Genomic DNA, 12,107 nt, shown 5'->3' with positions numbered 1-12,107 from the left:
TCTACGGTTTGCCCCCCAAAAAGGTATTTGCTTTCTTCTCAGAAACTACACACACAATTCCGATGAAACTTGACCACCACCTTCATCACCCATAATATACTAAAGTTTGTTCACAGCATTTACAAACATCGCGGTCGAAGGAAATTTTCCCCCTGGGGGAGAGAGGGGTTACTGGGGGGGGAGGGTTGCCCCCTCCCCCCAAATAGGTATTTTCTATAACATTTGTTCATTGGTACATTTTGCTGATTTTGTCCCATTTTGATTTCCTCCTCAGTATCATTATTCTCCCAGGGTGTTGCTCCTACTTTTTTTAGATCCTCGTGGAGGATCTCTAAGTCTTACTCACGTTGTTGTTCTTCATCTTCTTCTTGTGGACTTTTTTGTTTCACAGCCTACAGTTTTCATCGAAACTTCCTGAAACTTGGCATATACGAAGTGTGTTCAAAAAGTATCCAACCTTAATTTTTCGTGCGTAAACAAATGAAGCTAGGGAGGCGTCGTTTGGTGCACGTATGTAGGCGATCCTAATCCGTATGCGTGAATATTTTCCCGCCTTCAGAAGCTGTCAGTCACCGACAGACCGCCGATGAGTGAGGAAGTGTAAGTGAGCGCCGTCGGATTTTCGTTTTTGACAAAATGATGGATCACTGTGGTCTCATCGCCAATGATCACTGTGTTGAAGAAGTTGGGATTGCTGTTCACAGTCTCCAGCATGTCCTGTGCGATCTCCAAACTGAGTTGCTTCTGCTCGATCGTTAGCAGCTTTGGCACGAACTTCGCTGAGATTCTCCTTAAGCCCAAATCCTCAGTCACAATGGAATGAACAGATCCACTGCTGACGCCCGCCTCGTCTGCAGGTTCTCTGATCGTGATTCGACGATCCTGCATCAGCAGGGTCCTCACTTGGTCAATGACGATCTCATTTTGGGATGTTTAGGGCCTACCAGATCGTGCTTCACTTTCCACTGATGTGCGACCATCTTTGAAGCGGTTGTACCACTCTTTTATCTGTATGGTGCCCATTGGTTCGTTCCCGAAGGCCTGTTGAATCTTGCGGATTGTTTCCACTTCGGAATCGCCAAGCTTTACACAAACTTTGATGCAGTGGTGTTGTTCAAGTTTTTCCGTCATTTTGTCAAAAACGAAAATCCGACGGCGCTCACTTACACTTCCTCACTCATCGGCGGTTTGTCGGCGACTGACAGCTTCTACAGGTGGGAAAATATTCACGCATACGGATTAGGATTGCCTACATACGTGCACCAAACCACGCCTCCCAAGCTTCATTTGTTTACGCACGATAAATTAAGGTTGGATACTTTTTGAATACACCTCGTATATGTAAAAAATACCCTGTGCAGACAGTAATCATCTCCGATTTTGAAAATTCCTCCGAGAAAAAAAGTTATGACGTCAAAATATCTCCGCTAATGGAATCGCCTAAAAAACTAGGCAAGCTTTTTGAATTCTGTTTGCGGGAATCAAACAGGGCATTAGCAGAGATGAATTTCCGCACATATGATGCATCACTATGACATCATATCAATTTTTATGACGTCATTCCTATTTTTTTGACTTTTTGTTTCACAACCCATAGTTTTCATCGGATCTTCGTGAAACTTGCCACATATATGCAGAAAGCCCACGCGCAGGCAGTAACCATCTCCGATTTTGGAAATTCTTCCTAGAAAAAAAGTTGACATTATATCGCCGCTAATGGAAATCGCCAATACCATTATCTCCGAAACTAGGCAAGCTGTTTGAATTTTGTTTGCGAGAATCAAGCCGGGCATTAGCACAAATAATTTATCGCAAACCTGATACATCACAATGACGTCGTATTCGTTTTTATTACGTCATCATTAAGAGGATGAGGATCTTAACTCATTTGAGCTTGTTTAATGCTGTGACAAACTTTGGAACATCAACGGTGACAAAGGTTTCATTGAAATTGTGCGTGTAGTTTTAAAGAAGAGAGCAAATGCCGTGTGCGTGTGTGTGTCCCCCCCCCTCGTGATCCCCCTTAATGACCGAACATTTTGATGTGGTTAATACACCTTCCTTGGGCGTCAGATATGAAACTTGTGGCCAGGTTTCATCAAAGTTGTGTTTGGTTCAAGCGACATTGACTGAAGTGTTTACTCGCTCACTTACCTACGGATACTGCTCGATGTCATAAGCTCACTGGACTAAAGTCCAGGTGAGCTAAAAATTGTCACTATTAAATTTCTGCATTCATTTTTCCACTATGACCCTGCACTCACTGTGTGGGTTCTCTTGATGTACTTTTTCTTTTTCTTCCTCCTTTTCTTCCTACTACTACTACTACTCCTTCATTCCCTTTTTCTTCTTGCTTGCTTTTACTCTTCTTTATATGTCATTTTTCCTTTTTTTTGTACTTTCATCTGTAAAGCTTATTTTGGTGACTTTTGTTGATTCTTGAAATGAACATATTTGAAGGCTTAAAATGGTAGCTGGCACACTGCTTCCTGAGCATTGTTCTGTATTCTTTGTTGAGGTTATCTGTATTTGCATCTTTCATGCAGGAAAGAGTGGCAGCCTTGGAACTTGACTGAAAATGAAAAAGCAAAGCAGTCTTACTACCTTTCTGCATTCCTCTCTGAACAGGTATCATAGCATACTTTTTTTTTTCTTCTAGGATTCTGATCTCACCAAACTGACCAGACCAACTGGGCATTTTTTTTTTTTTGCACTCCAGAAAAATGAGATTGGCATCTGATTAATTGTACAGTCTAAGGCTCAAGGAGCAGCTGTAACACAAATCGCAGATACGTACATGAGACTACACCGGACTTGACTTCAGACAAACGCAACCACTGAGTTTGGAGAAAATGATGTCACATCTTTGAGCACTGACTTATTTTGTTGTGGAGTACAGCTCTGGAGGCAGGTGTACAAAGCATCCTGCCTCATTGATATTTTCAGTTATTCTGAATTGCAAAGCAGTCTTCTACACCATTGCATAACATGTACAGGGTGCCCCCAAAAGTTGGTTTATGTTGATTACAAGGTACCACGTCTATGTTCAGAAAAATAACTGGCCATCAGACAGCACTGATGTGGAACTGGGAAAATATTGTTACCTCATGCACACAAAGCAAAAAGCATGATTAATCATTTGGTTCACTTTGTCTCTGTCTGTCTACAAATGTCAGTTTATGATTGAGGAACAACTTGATTACAATTGAACGTTAGATTTTGAACATGAATCGGAAAACGAACCTCGAGTTTTGCAGTACTTTGGCTCTGAATTCAGAGATGAGTGAATTTTTTCTTTTTTTAACTCTGGAATGATTTTTCGATTTTGTTTGACAACCAGATATTCAAACAGGAAACGTACTGTTTTTAGTGATGTCATAAAAGGACACAAACAACAGGCACAAATAACTAATGTAACGTGTTGAATAAGGTGGTATAAAAGACATTGCATCAGCGGTGGTAAACTTCTTTAATATTTTCTTTTCTACGGCCTTCAAAATATTTTATTTTATTTCACTTGAATTATGTACAGTGCCTGTAGAAAGTCTACACTCACTTTAAAGTTTATACTTTTCACCTTTTGTTGCCTTATAGACTGGAATTGAATTGCATTAAATCAGACTTCTCCCACCTTTATTTACACACCCTAATGCACAACTTCCAAGTGAAAAACAAATTCTACAAATTTCAGTAAATTAATTAAAAATACAAAACTAGAATATCTTGGTTGGATAAATGTCCACTCCCTTATAATAGCAATTGTTAGTTAGCTCAGGTGCAACCATTGACCTTCAAAATCACACACCAAGTTCATTGGCCTCTACTTGTGTTAATTGTTCTGATTATTTCAGAATAAAAGTAGGTGTTCCTGTAGGTTTCATTTGCTGAGTAGTGCATTTCACAGCAAAGACTCAACCCTGAGTATCAAGGAGCTTTCAAAAGACCTCTGGGATAAAGTTGTGGAAAGGTACAGATCAGGGGATGGGCATAAAAATATTTCCAATGTCTTGAATATCCCTTGGAGCACAGTCAAAACAACCATTAAGAAGTGGAAGGTGGATTGTATCACCAAGACACTGCCTAGATCAAGCTGTCCCTCCAAACTGAATGACCAATCAAGGAGGAGACTGATCAGAGAGGCCACCAAGAGGCCAACGGCAAATTTGAAAGAGCTACAGGCCTTTATGGCAAATACTGGTCACTGTGAGCATGTGACAACAATATCCCAAGCACTCCACAAGTCTGGCCTGTATGGTGGGGTGGCAAGAAGGAATCCATTACTCAAAAAAAAAAAAAAAACCCACCTTCAGTCCCATTTGAGGAATGCAAAAAAACATTGCAGATATTCTGAAGCCATGTGGCAAAAAGTTTTGTGGTCTGACGAAACCAAGATGGAACTTTTATGGCCTAAATTCAAAACGTTACATTTGGTACAAACCTAACACAGCACATCACCCAGAGAACACCATCTCTACTCTGAAGCATTGTGCTGGCAGAATCATGTTCTGGGGATGTTTCTCATCAGCAGCGGCTGGGGCACTCGTCAGGATACAAGGGAAAATGTACAGAGCAAAATGCAGAAGAATCCAAGAGGAAAAACTGCTGCCTTCTGCAAGAAAGCTGAAATTGGGAGATAAGTTCACCTTTCAGCATGACAATGACTGGAATCACACAGCCAAAACTACACTGGAGTGGCTAAGGAACAAAAAGATAAATGTTCTTGTGTGGCCCAGTCAGAGCACCTCCCGAAATCCAATCGAAATTCTGTGGCATGAATTGGAGATTGCTGTCCATCAATGCTCCCCACACAACTTGACTGAGCTTGAACGGTTTTGTGCAGACGAATGGGAAAATTTTGCCCAATCATGGTGTGCAAAGTTGGTGGAAACATATCTCAACAGACTCACAGCTGTAATTGATGTCAAAGGTGTTTCCACATATTAACTCAGGTGTGCGGGGGGCTGGAAGACTTATCTAACCAAGATATTCTAGTTTTGCATTTTCAATTAATTTTTTGAAATTTGTAGAATTTTTTTTCACTTGGAAGTTGTGGGTTATGATGTGTAAAGAAAAGTGGAAAAAGTCTGATTTAATGCAGTTTAATTGCAGGCAATAAGGCAACAAAAGGTGATTTTTAAAAGGGGGTGTCAACTTTATTTAGGCACTGTAGAACGCCGTAGAACAAAAATCACCTTTTTTGCACTTTTAAAACCCTTCCATGGAGCAGTACTAGGACAAAACATTATTGGATTATACATCATCACGACCAATCAGATATTCCGTTTGGAGACCCCCACCCCTGTTCGTGGTTCTCAAGATAGTCCAGTAGAATTACACTATAACCTGAAACAAATTTCAATAGTTTTTTATTGCTGGATCTTGTTCAGGAGGTCACTCTGAATGTCCCAATATAAAATAGGACAAAATAGGACCACCGGAAGTGCCCTAATTTGCATAAATTCAAAATGGCCGCCATTGAGCATTTGGGGGGCTGATATCTCCAACGGTGCGTTTTAAACCCCATAAATGTATTATTAGCAGATAGGAAAGTGACCTCATCACAGGATAAGCATAAGCCATGAGCATAAAGACTGTCTATCAAAAATCTAGAACCATACAAATGGTGCAGTTGGACACCTAGCCCAAATGGGATGGGCGCAAGGACGGTTCGAGGCCTAGTAGCTTGCATGATACAATGGCCTATTGTGGCAACCTTCAGGTCATTTGCACCTGGGAAAAGACCAGACAAAATAAGCTGAAGTGATTCTGGCAAGTATTTCAAGTTAAGATCAATAGACCTAAGTTGAACTGGGTCTGGGTATGTTGGTTTGGAAGTGTCCTGCGCTTTAATGTCCGATTTGATGAGTTCACCTGCAGTCGTGATATATAATTCGTCGCTTCTCATCAGCTTCATTGTCCATTTTAGGAGTGTCATAAATTCCTGGAGGATTTGCGCTTGAGCTTTCCTGAATGTCACAATGTTCGGTCTGCCATTTATGTTCGTGATCACAACCCGCTCTCCAAAATGTTCAAATAACTTTACACGCATATACATTGGAGAGTATGGGTCTTCACATATCTTTGACATTTCATCAACAAGATCAGTGACTGTGGTTTGTTCATAGTCATTTTCCTGTAGGTCAGCGATGACCTGCAGGAATGCCTCTTGTCGTTGTATGTTTGTCCGCCTCCCGAGCTGAGTCGGTGGAATAATGCTGCTGGTGTCACTTCTGTAACAGAGTGGTATTTGCTTCCCTGTTCTGAAGTTTACACTACAAACTATGTGGTAAATGGCATCTGCCACGTGAAGGTCAATGCAAGATGCCAAACGTCCCCGAACTTTCTCTGCCCAAAGATCGTTTGAGAGCCTTTGGTCGCATGCTTTAAAGATAGACCTCTGGAAGTCCCACGTTTGAACAGGGTAAGAATCATCAGAGTTGGTGTCTGCTGACATCCCACAAAGGAAGCAGTGTTCCAAAAAGTTAAATATGGGTTCAATAGAACGGCGACTTGGCGGCTCTGGCTCCTCCCGAAGCTTTCGTTTTAACGAAAACTGTATAGATTTCTTGTTGCAAAAGTCTAGTCTGCATTCAGAGTGGAACTTCTGCCCCACCATCACGTTGATGGCAACTCCTCTTGATTTTTGCAGCTTCCCTCACACTATGGGCACCCTTCTCTGTCAAAGTAAACGTTTGTCGGTCATCATCAAGCTGTTTCTCGCACATGGCACACTTTGTCATCCATGGTGGAGATGTCACCCTGTGGATGGAAAATTAGTTTTTAGGATATTGTCAAAGCTATGCTATTTCCACGAAAATCAGTCGAGTCGTTTACCTAATGTTATGCGCGTACATACGACGTCTAATACCCCACACAAACAATCTGAACCAAACACCATATAGACAGTACACTCTACAGCAGTCACTACACAAAGCATGCAAAATGAAATCAGTCATACCCACAGTGTAAAAATAGCCGCATAAATCTGATGTATTGTACAGATACACTCATGATCACCTGAACAAAGTCACCTGGCCATTGAGTCCATTTACCTTTGGTGAAATGTGCTGGTGTAGGTTACCCTGATTGGGGGGGGGAGGGGGTTTGTTGTGTTCCATGTTGTGTTGCATCGTTTAATTGTCAATCCCGATGTATACTATACTAGTAAAGGTGCCCGTCTTCGACGGGCGTCACTGGCAACATATGGTAAAAGATAGATAGCATGAATGTATTTTAAACAATATATTATATCATTTTTATCCATTGATTATCATTCAGGTTTTCCCCTTCGACTGTCCCGCAGTAGCTCCACTTCGATGACATTACTACGTAGTTTAGTGACTAAACAACGTGTACCATTCGTGAGTTCCGGAGGATCCATAGAGCGCATTAAAATTACAGGGCACCCTACTTTAAAGTGATCCAAAAAGCTGGATCAGTTTCGTCGACATATTCATATCTTGTAGATTTTAGCTGGCCAGATCAGTTTCGTCTACATATTCATATGTTGTAGAATTTAGCTGATTCTGAAACTGTTAACAGCATGTCGATCGGATGGTTCTTTGATTTTCTACGGTAGTAAACAGAAGTACGACTTTAGCCTGTACGCCACCATGCGGAGACCCGAGATTTTTATGTGCACGTGCTCAACCCCGCACCCACCCGGAAAAGACCCAAGTACACTGTCAGTACTCACCTCCACACAAAAACGATGATCATGATTTTGGGTTTAACCGTAACTGACCGGGCGATACTTTGTTGGCAGTTGGTCCGGCTGGGCAGCGGGTATCGGTCGATGAAAATTTCAAAACCGCAACCATGTATAAAAAAGCAAAGAAATACTTTGTATTTAGTCAAAGTCATGGTTTTGTGAAGAAACTACGGCACATGGAAAGTGCAAATTCGTCAGGTATGAACTCAGCTGTTTTCTCCCAAAATGGAGCGTGATTCTATGAGCCGAACTCATCTTAGTGGTCCTCTAAAAAATGGGAAACATTTTTATTTCTTTTTTGTGCAATAATTCCTCCCATTTTGCAAATGGAGAACATGAACTGTTTAACTACCATAATCATCAAAACGAATTTTGAGGGGCCTCTTAAGGAAGACAATAATATCATTACTATATATGTCAAAGCTTGTTTCATTTCATGCAGTAACAAAAATCTGATGGTGGAACGAAAAAAGGGGCGTGCCGAAATATTAATATAGATTAACTACCATAATCATCAAATGAATTTTGAGGGGCCTCTTAAGGAAGACAATAATATCATTACTATATATGTCAAAGGTTGTTTCATTTCATGCAGTAACAAAAATCTGATGGTGGAACAAAAAAAGGGGTGTGCTGAAATATTAATATAGATGATAAGGGAAAATAAACTCTTTTGAATTTGATTTGAATTTGTTTGATACCTATGACGTCATATATGATGCCAATGACGTCATTTATGACATATATGACATCATATACAAATTTTGATGACATATTTGGATTCCTTGGGGTCACCTTCCTATCTGCTAATAATACATTTATGGGGTTTAAAACGCACTGTTTAGGAGATATCAGCCCCCCAAGTGCTCAATGGCGGCCATTTTGAATTTATGCAAATTAGGGCACTTCCAGTGGTCCTATTTTGTCCTATTTTATATTGGGACATTCAGAGTGACCCCCTGAACAAGATCCAGCAATAAAAAAACTATTGCAATTTGTTTCAGGTTCAGCCATTCTGGGGCTAAATCTACTGGACAAAGACTGCTTGAGGTTAAGGTGTTCTATGAACTCTGGTTTATTTGTGGGAGGGATTCCCAATGATGGATGGGGTCCTGCAGCCAGCTGGCAGCATGGTGTTTCAGCAGTGTAGCTGCTTCGATATTCAGTATGCCCGTCCGTCCGTAAATTTTTACCTTCGCAAACTTGTTGCGAAGGTTATGTTTTGATCGCTGTGTATTTATTTATTTATTTATTTATTTGTGAATATGTGTGTTTGTTTGTTTGTTATTTACATAACTCCAAAAGTATTGAACTGAATCGCAGCAAATTTGGTGGGATGATTGGTTATTATCCGAGGACCATTTGATTAGATTTTGGGAGCGATCGGGTCAAAGGTCAAGGTCATGAAAAGGTCAAAATCGTCTTTTTACCATAGCGCGGTCAATTTGTATCCAATTTGCATGCAACCGATGCCAAAATGTTCAGAATTCAATGCCCCATCTTGTGATATGTGACATGACACAATGACATAATAACCCTTATTAGCGGTTGGGAGTCAAAGATCAGGGGGGGTCATGGCATTGCAAAATGTGCGGTTTTAGTCATAACACGGTCAATTTTTATCCGATTTGCATGAAACCAACACTAAAATGTTGACTGTTCTGTTCCCCACACTCTAATACCAATTACAAAATTAAGAGTACAAAGGTCGAGGTCATGAAAAGGTCAAAATCGTCATTTTGCCATAGTGCGGTCGATTTTTATCCAATTTGCATGCAACCAATGCCAAAATGTTGTGAATTCAATGCCCAATCTTGTGATATACGATATGACACAATGACGTCATTACCTTTGTTAGCGGTTTGGGTCAAAAGTCAGGGGGATCAACGACCTTTATTATCATAACGCGGTCAATTCTTATCCAATTTGCATGTAAGTAGATTCAAAATGTTTAGAATTCAATTCCCTATCCTGTGATGTGTAATATTTGATATCTTATAATGTGATCAGTTGTCATCAGATTGACTTGACACCGACACCCAAAAAGGTCAGGGAGTTCATACAGAAATTGTACAATGTACGTGAATCATTGTCAAACAGCAGGAAATTTAATGTTTTTAAGCCATCATAACACATGTGGTATGGGATTAAATACCCTCACAATCAACGGTTTCTGGGGGGGGGGGCAAAATGTAGCGTTGGCGAAGGTATGCACTCTACTGAGTGCCCGTTCTAGTTTTTTTATGCGTTCAAATCAATTTGCTGAATTGACACTGGGGGGGGGGGGCTCGAGCTGCCTCACATCACATCAAAGAAATGCGAAACTGCACCACTTCCTTCAGACACAGGTGCGATTTTTATTTTATTTTTATTTTTGAAAAATTATTTTTATTAAATAACTGACAGAAAAACCCGTGAAAATGACGGGCGACCTTTGACTAATTTCACACTATTCAGCCTTGAAACACTTGAGCTAAAACCAAAATTACGTACAAAAACCTCTATTTTGCTGATGTATAACATAAAAGGCTGTCAAAATGATGGCTTGGAGTTGTTTTATTATTAACTTCAAACATATATTTTTTTGCTTTGTAGCATCAACATGTATTACCTCGAAAACCATTTTCTTTCCTCTGCACGTGTTGAAATCAAAATGTATGTTTCATGATAGTAGACTCGTCGTTCAGTCTTCAAATGTACAGAAAATCACAAGCCCTCTTGAGTGTAATGTAAAGCGGTTTCCTTATATTGTCATGGTGGTGGCCGGCCCAGCTTAACCCCCCGATCCAAATTGTGGTGACGGGTGGTTAACACTGACAACCCCTGGACGGTCGAGCGGTCTTTCCTTAATAATAGGGGCAGACACATTTATCCTCTGAGATTATAACGCGTGCAGGAGGGCAGGGCGCAATGGTGGACAGATAGGGGGAGGGGAGGGGGACGGATGCACAGGGGGTTTATCCTCGAACCCCAAAACAAATACACGAATACAGTTTTTCAAAATGAACATATTTAATGAACAAAAACAAATATTTACAAAGGGCAATAATTCAAAAGATAATGATAATAATAATAAAGTAAATAAGTCCTACAGTCGAGGCTCCTCTCACACAGACTCAAATACAGACAACGGGGAAACAAAATGAAAAGAAAACCCTTCCTTTTAACTATTCTTGTGCTTTGCTTGGCCCAGAGCTGGTCCCTGTGGAATTTGGAATGGAGGCACTTCTATTCGCATGTGCAGACGCGTGCAATTGGCGCCGTCACTCGTAGCAGGACGAACGTATGCCAGGCAATCCACGAGCAGCATTCAACACTAAGGCTCGGAGCCCCAGTGCAGCTACTTATGACAAACACAAGGCTTGGGGGTCCGTTTCTCATGACTCAACCAAGAGCCAAAGGCCAGCGTCTTCCTTCACCACGTGAGCCAAATCGCCTCAACACGAATACAAGGGTCATTTCGTCCTCGGCGTGTTCTCACCATCCACTTTCCAAAATGCGCCAGCCTACTGAGTCTGGTGCCTCTCAGAATATGCCAGCCTTATTCTTTAATCACGGCTCTCCAAAAGTGTACAAGCCAACCTTGAACTCCCGCCTCTGATTTTCTTCTGAATCCTCTGCCTCGTGCGTTCCTCACACTGACCTCGTGTGTGTGCTCTGCCGATCTCTCGTCCTATGTTGTAGGAAGCCTACAACATCCCCCTAACAATCCTCCACTACCGTGGCGTGGCCTACTTGCACGAAACCCGGGAAGGCGGGGCTTCCGCCCGCTCGGCACGCCTGGCTTTAGGGACGTGTACCCCACCTTTATTGTCAATCTTCAAATATAAAAACATAGCGAAAAATCACAGAGGGGCGATAACATACTGGGGAAGCTTGTTCTTAAACCCTAGCTAATTGACACGACACCACCCGTTCATGTGGTGACACGTAACACTTAAGCTCACAGGCTCCCTACTTAATTGCATTGAGATGTCTCCTACATGTCTACGGACCAAGCAACTCTCCACAATGCGATATTCCCTATTAAATTCTTCCATATACCCCCCACAACTGCAACAATATTGTTAGGGGTTAGGTGAGAAGATCACTCCGGGAGAAAGCTATCTCGGCTCCCACCAGACTCCCCGGAATTGTAGGCCGTCGCACACGGATATTCCGTGACGCGGCGGGTCGCTTAACCGACCGTGGATGCCAATAACTCAATCGCGTGACCCAGGGTCCTCCCGTCTATGGGTTAATCGGATTACCTAATTAATCACGTGGTTTAATTATCGGGAAACACGCCTTGTCTGGATCGGATCACTCTCCCGGATCAGATGCAGCCGAGCGACACTGCCAAGGACGTACCGGCTAAAAGGAACGGGTTGTTGGGGATAAAGTCCCGGCTAAACTA

General features: G+C 41.7%; 1 protein-coding gene across 7 annotated transcripts in view; it reads left to right on the top strand.

The window, feature by feature from the left end:
- The window catches only part of LOC147031766 (tubulin monoglutamylase TTLL4-like), a 118,027-nt gene that overhangs the window by 76,317 nt on the left and 29,603 nt on the right, over nucleotides 1-12,107 (top strand). For all 7 annotated transcript variants that reach the window (XR_015054151.1, XR_015054152.1, XM_085867031.1 and 4 more), the window contains one exon: nucleotides 2,547-2,628. Coding sequence is in view for 5 of the 7 variants with exons in the window: in XM_085867031.1 (XP_085723157.1) it covers nucleotides 2,547-2,628 (82 nt within the window). In the remaining 2 variants the exon portion in view is untranslated. The remainder of the gene's footprint in view (nucleotides 1-2,546; nucleotides 2,629-12,107) is intronic.

Source organism: Eptatretus burgeri, chromosome 2 (assembly GCF_056783735.1).
Source record: "Eptatretus burgeri isolate ZD-2024b chromosome 2, Ebu_testis_v1, whole genome shotgun sequence".
Lineage (NCBI taxonomy): Eukaryota > Metazoa > Chordata > Myxini > Myxiniformes > Myxinidae > Eptatretus > Eptatretus burgeri.
Note: the sequence above shows the minus strand (reverse complement) of the source record. Positions and strands in the feature narration are given on the sequence as shown.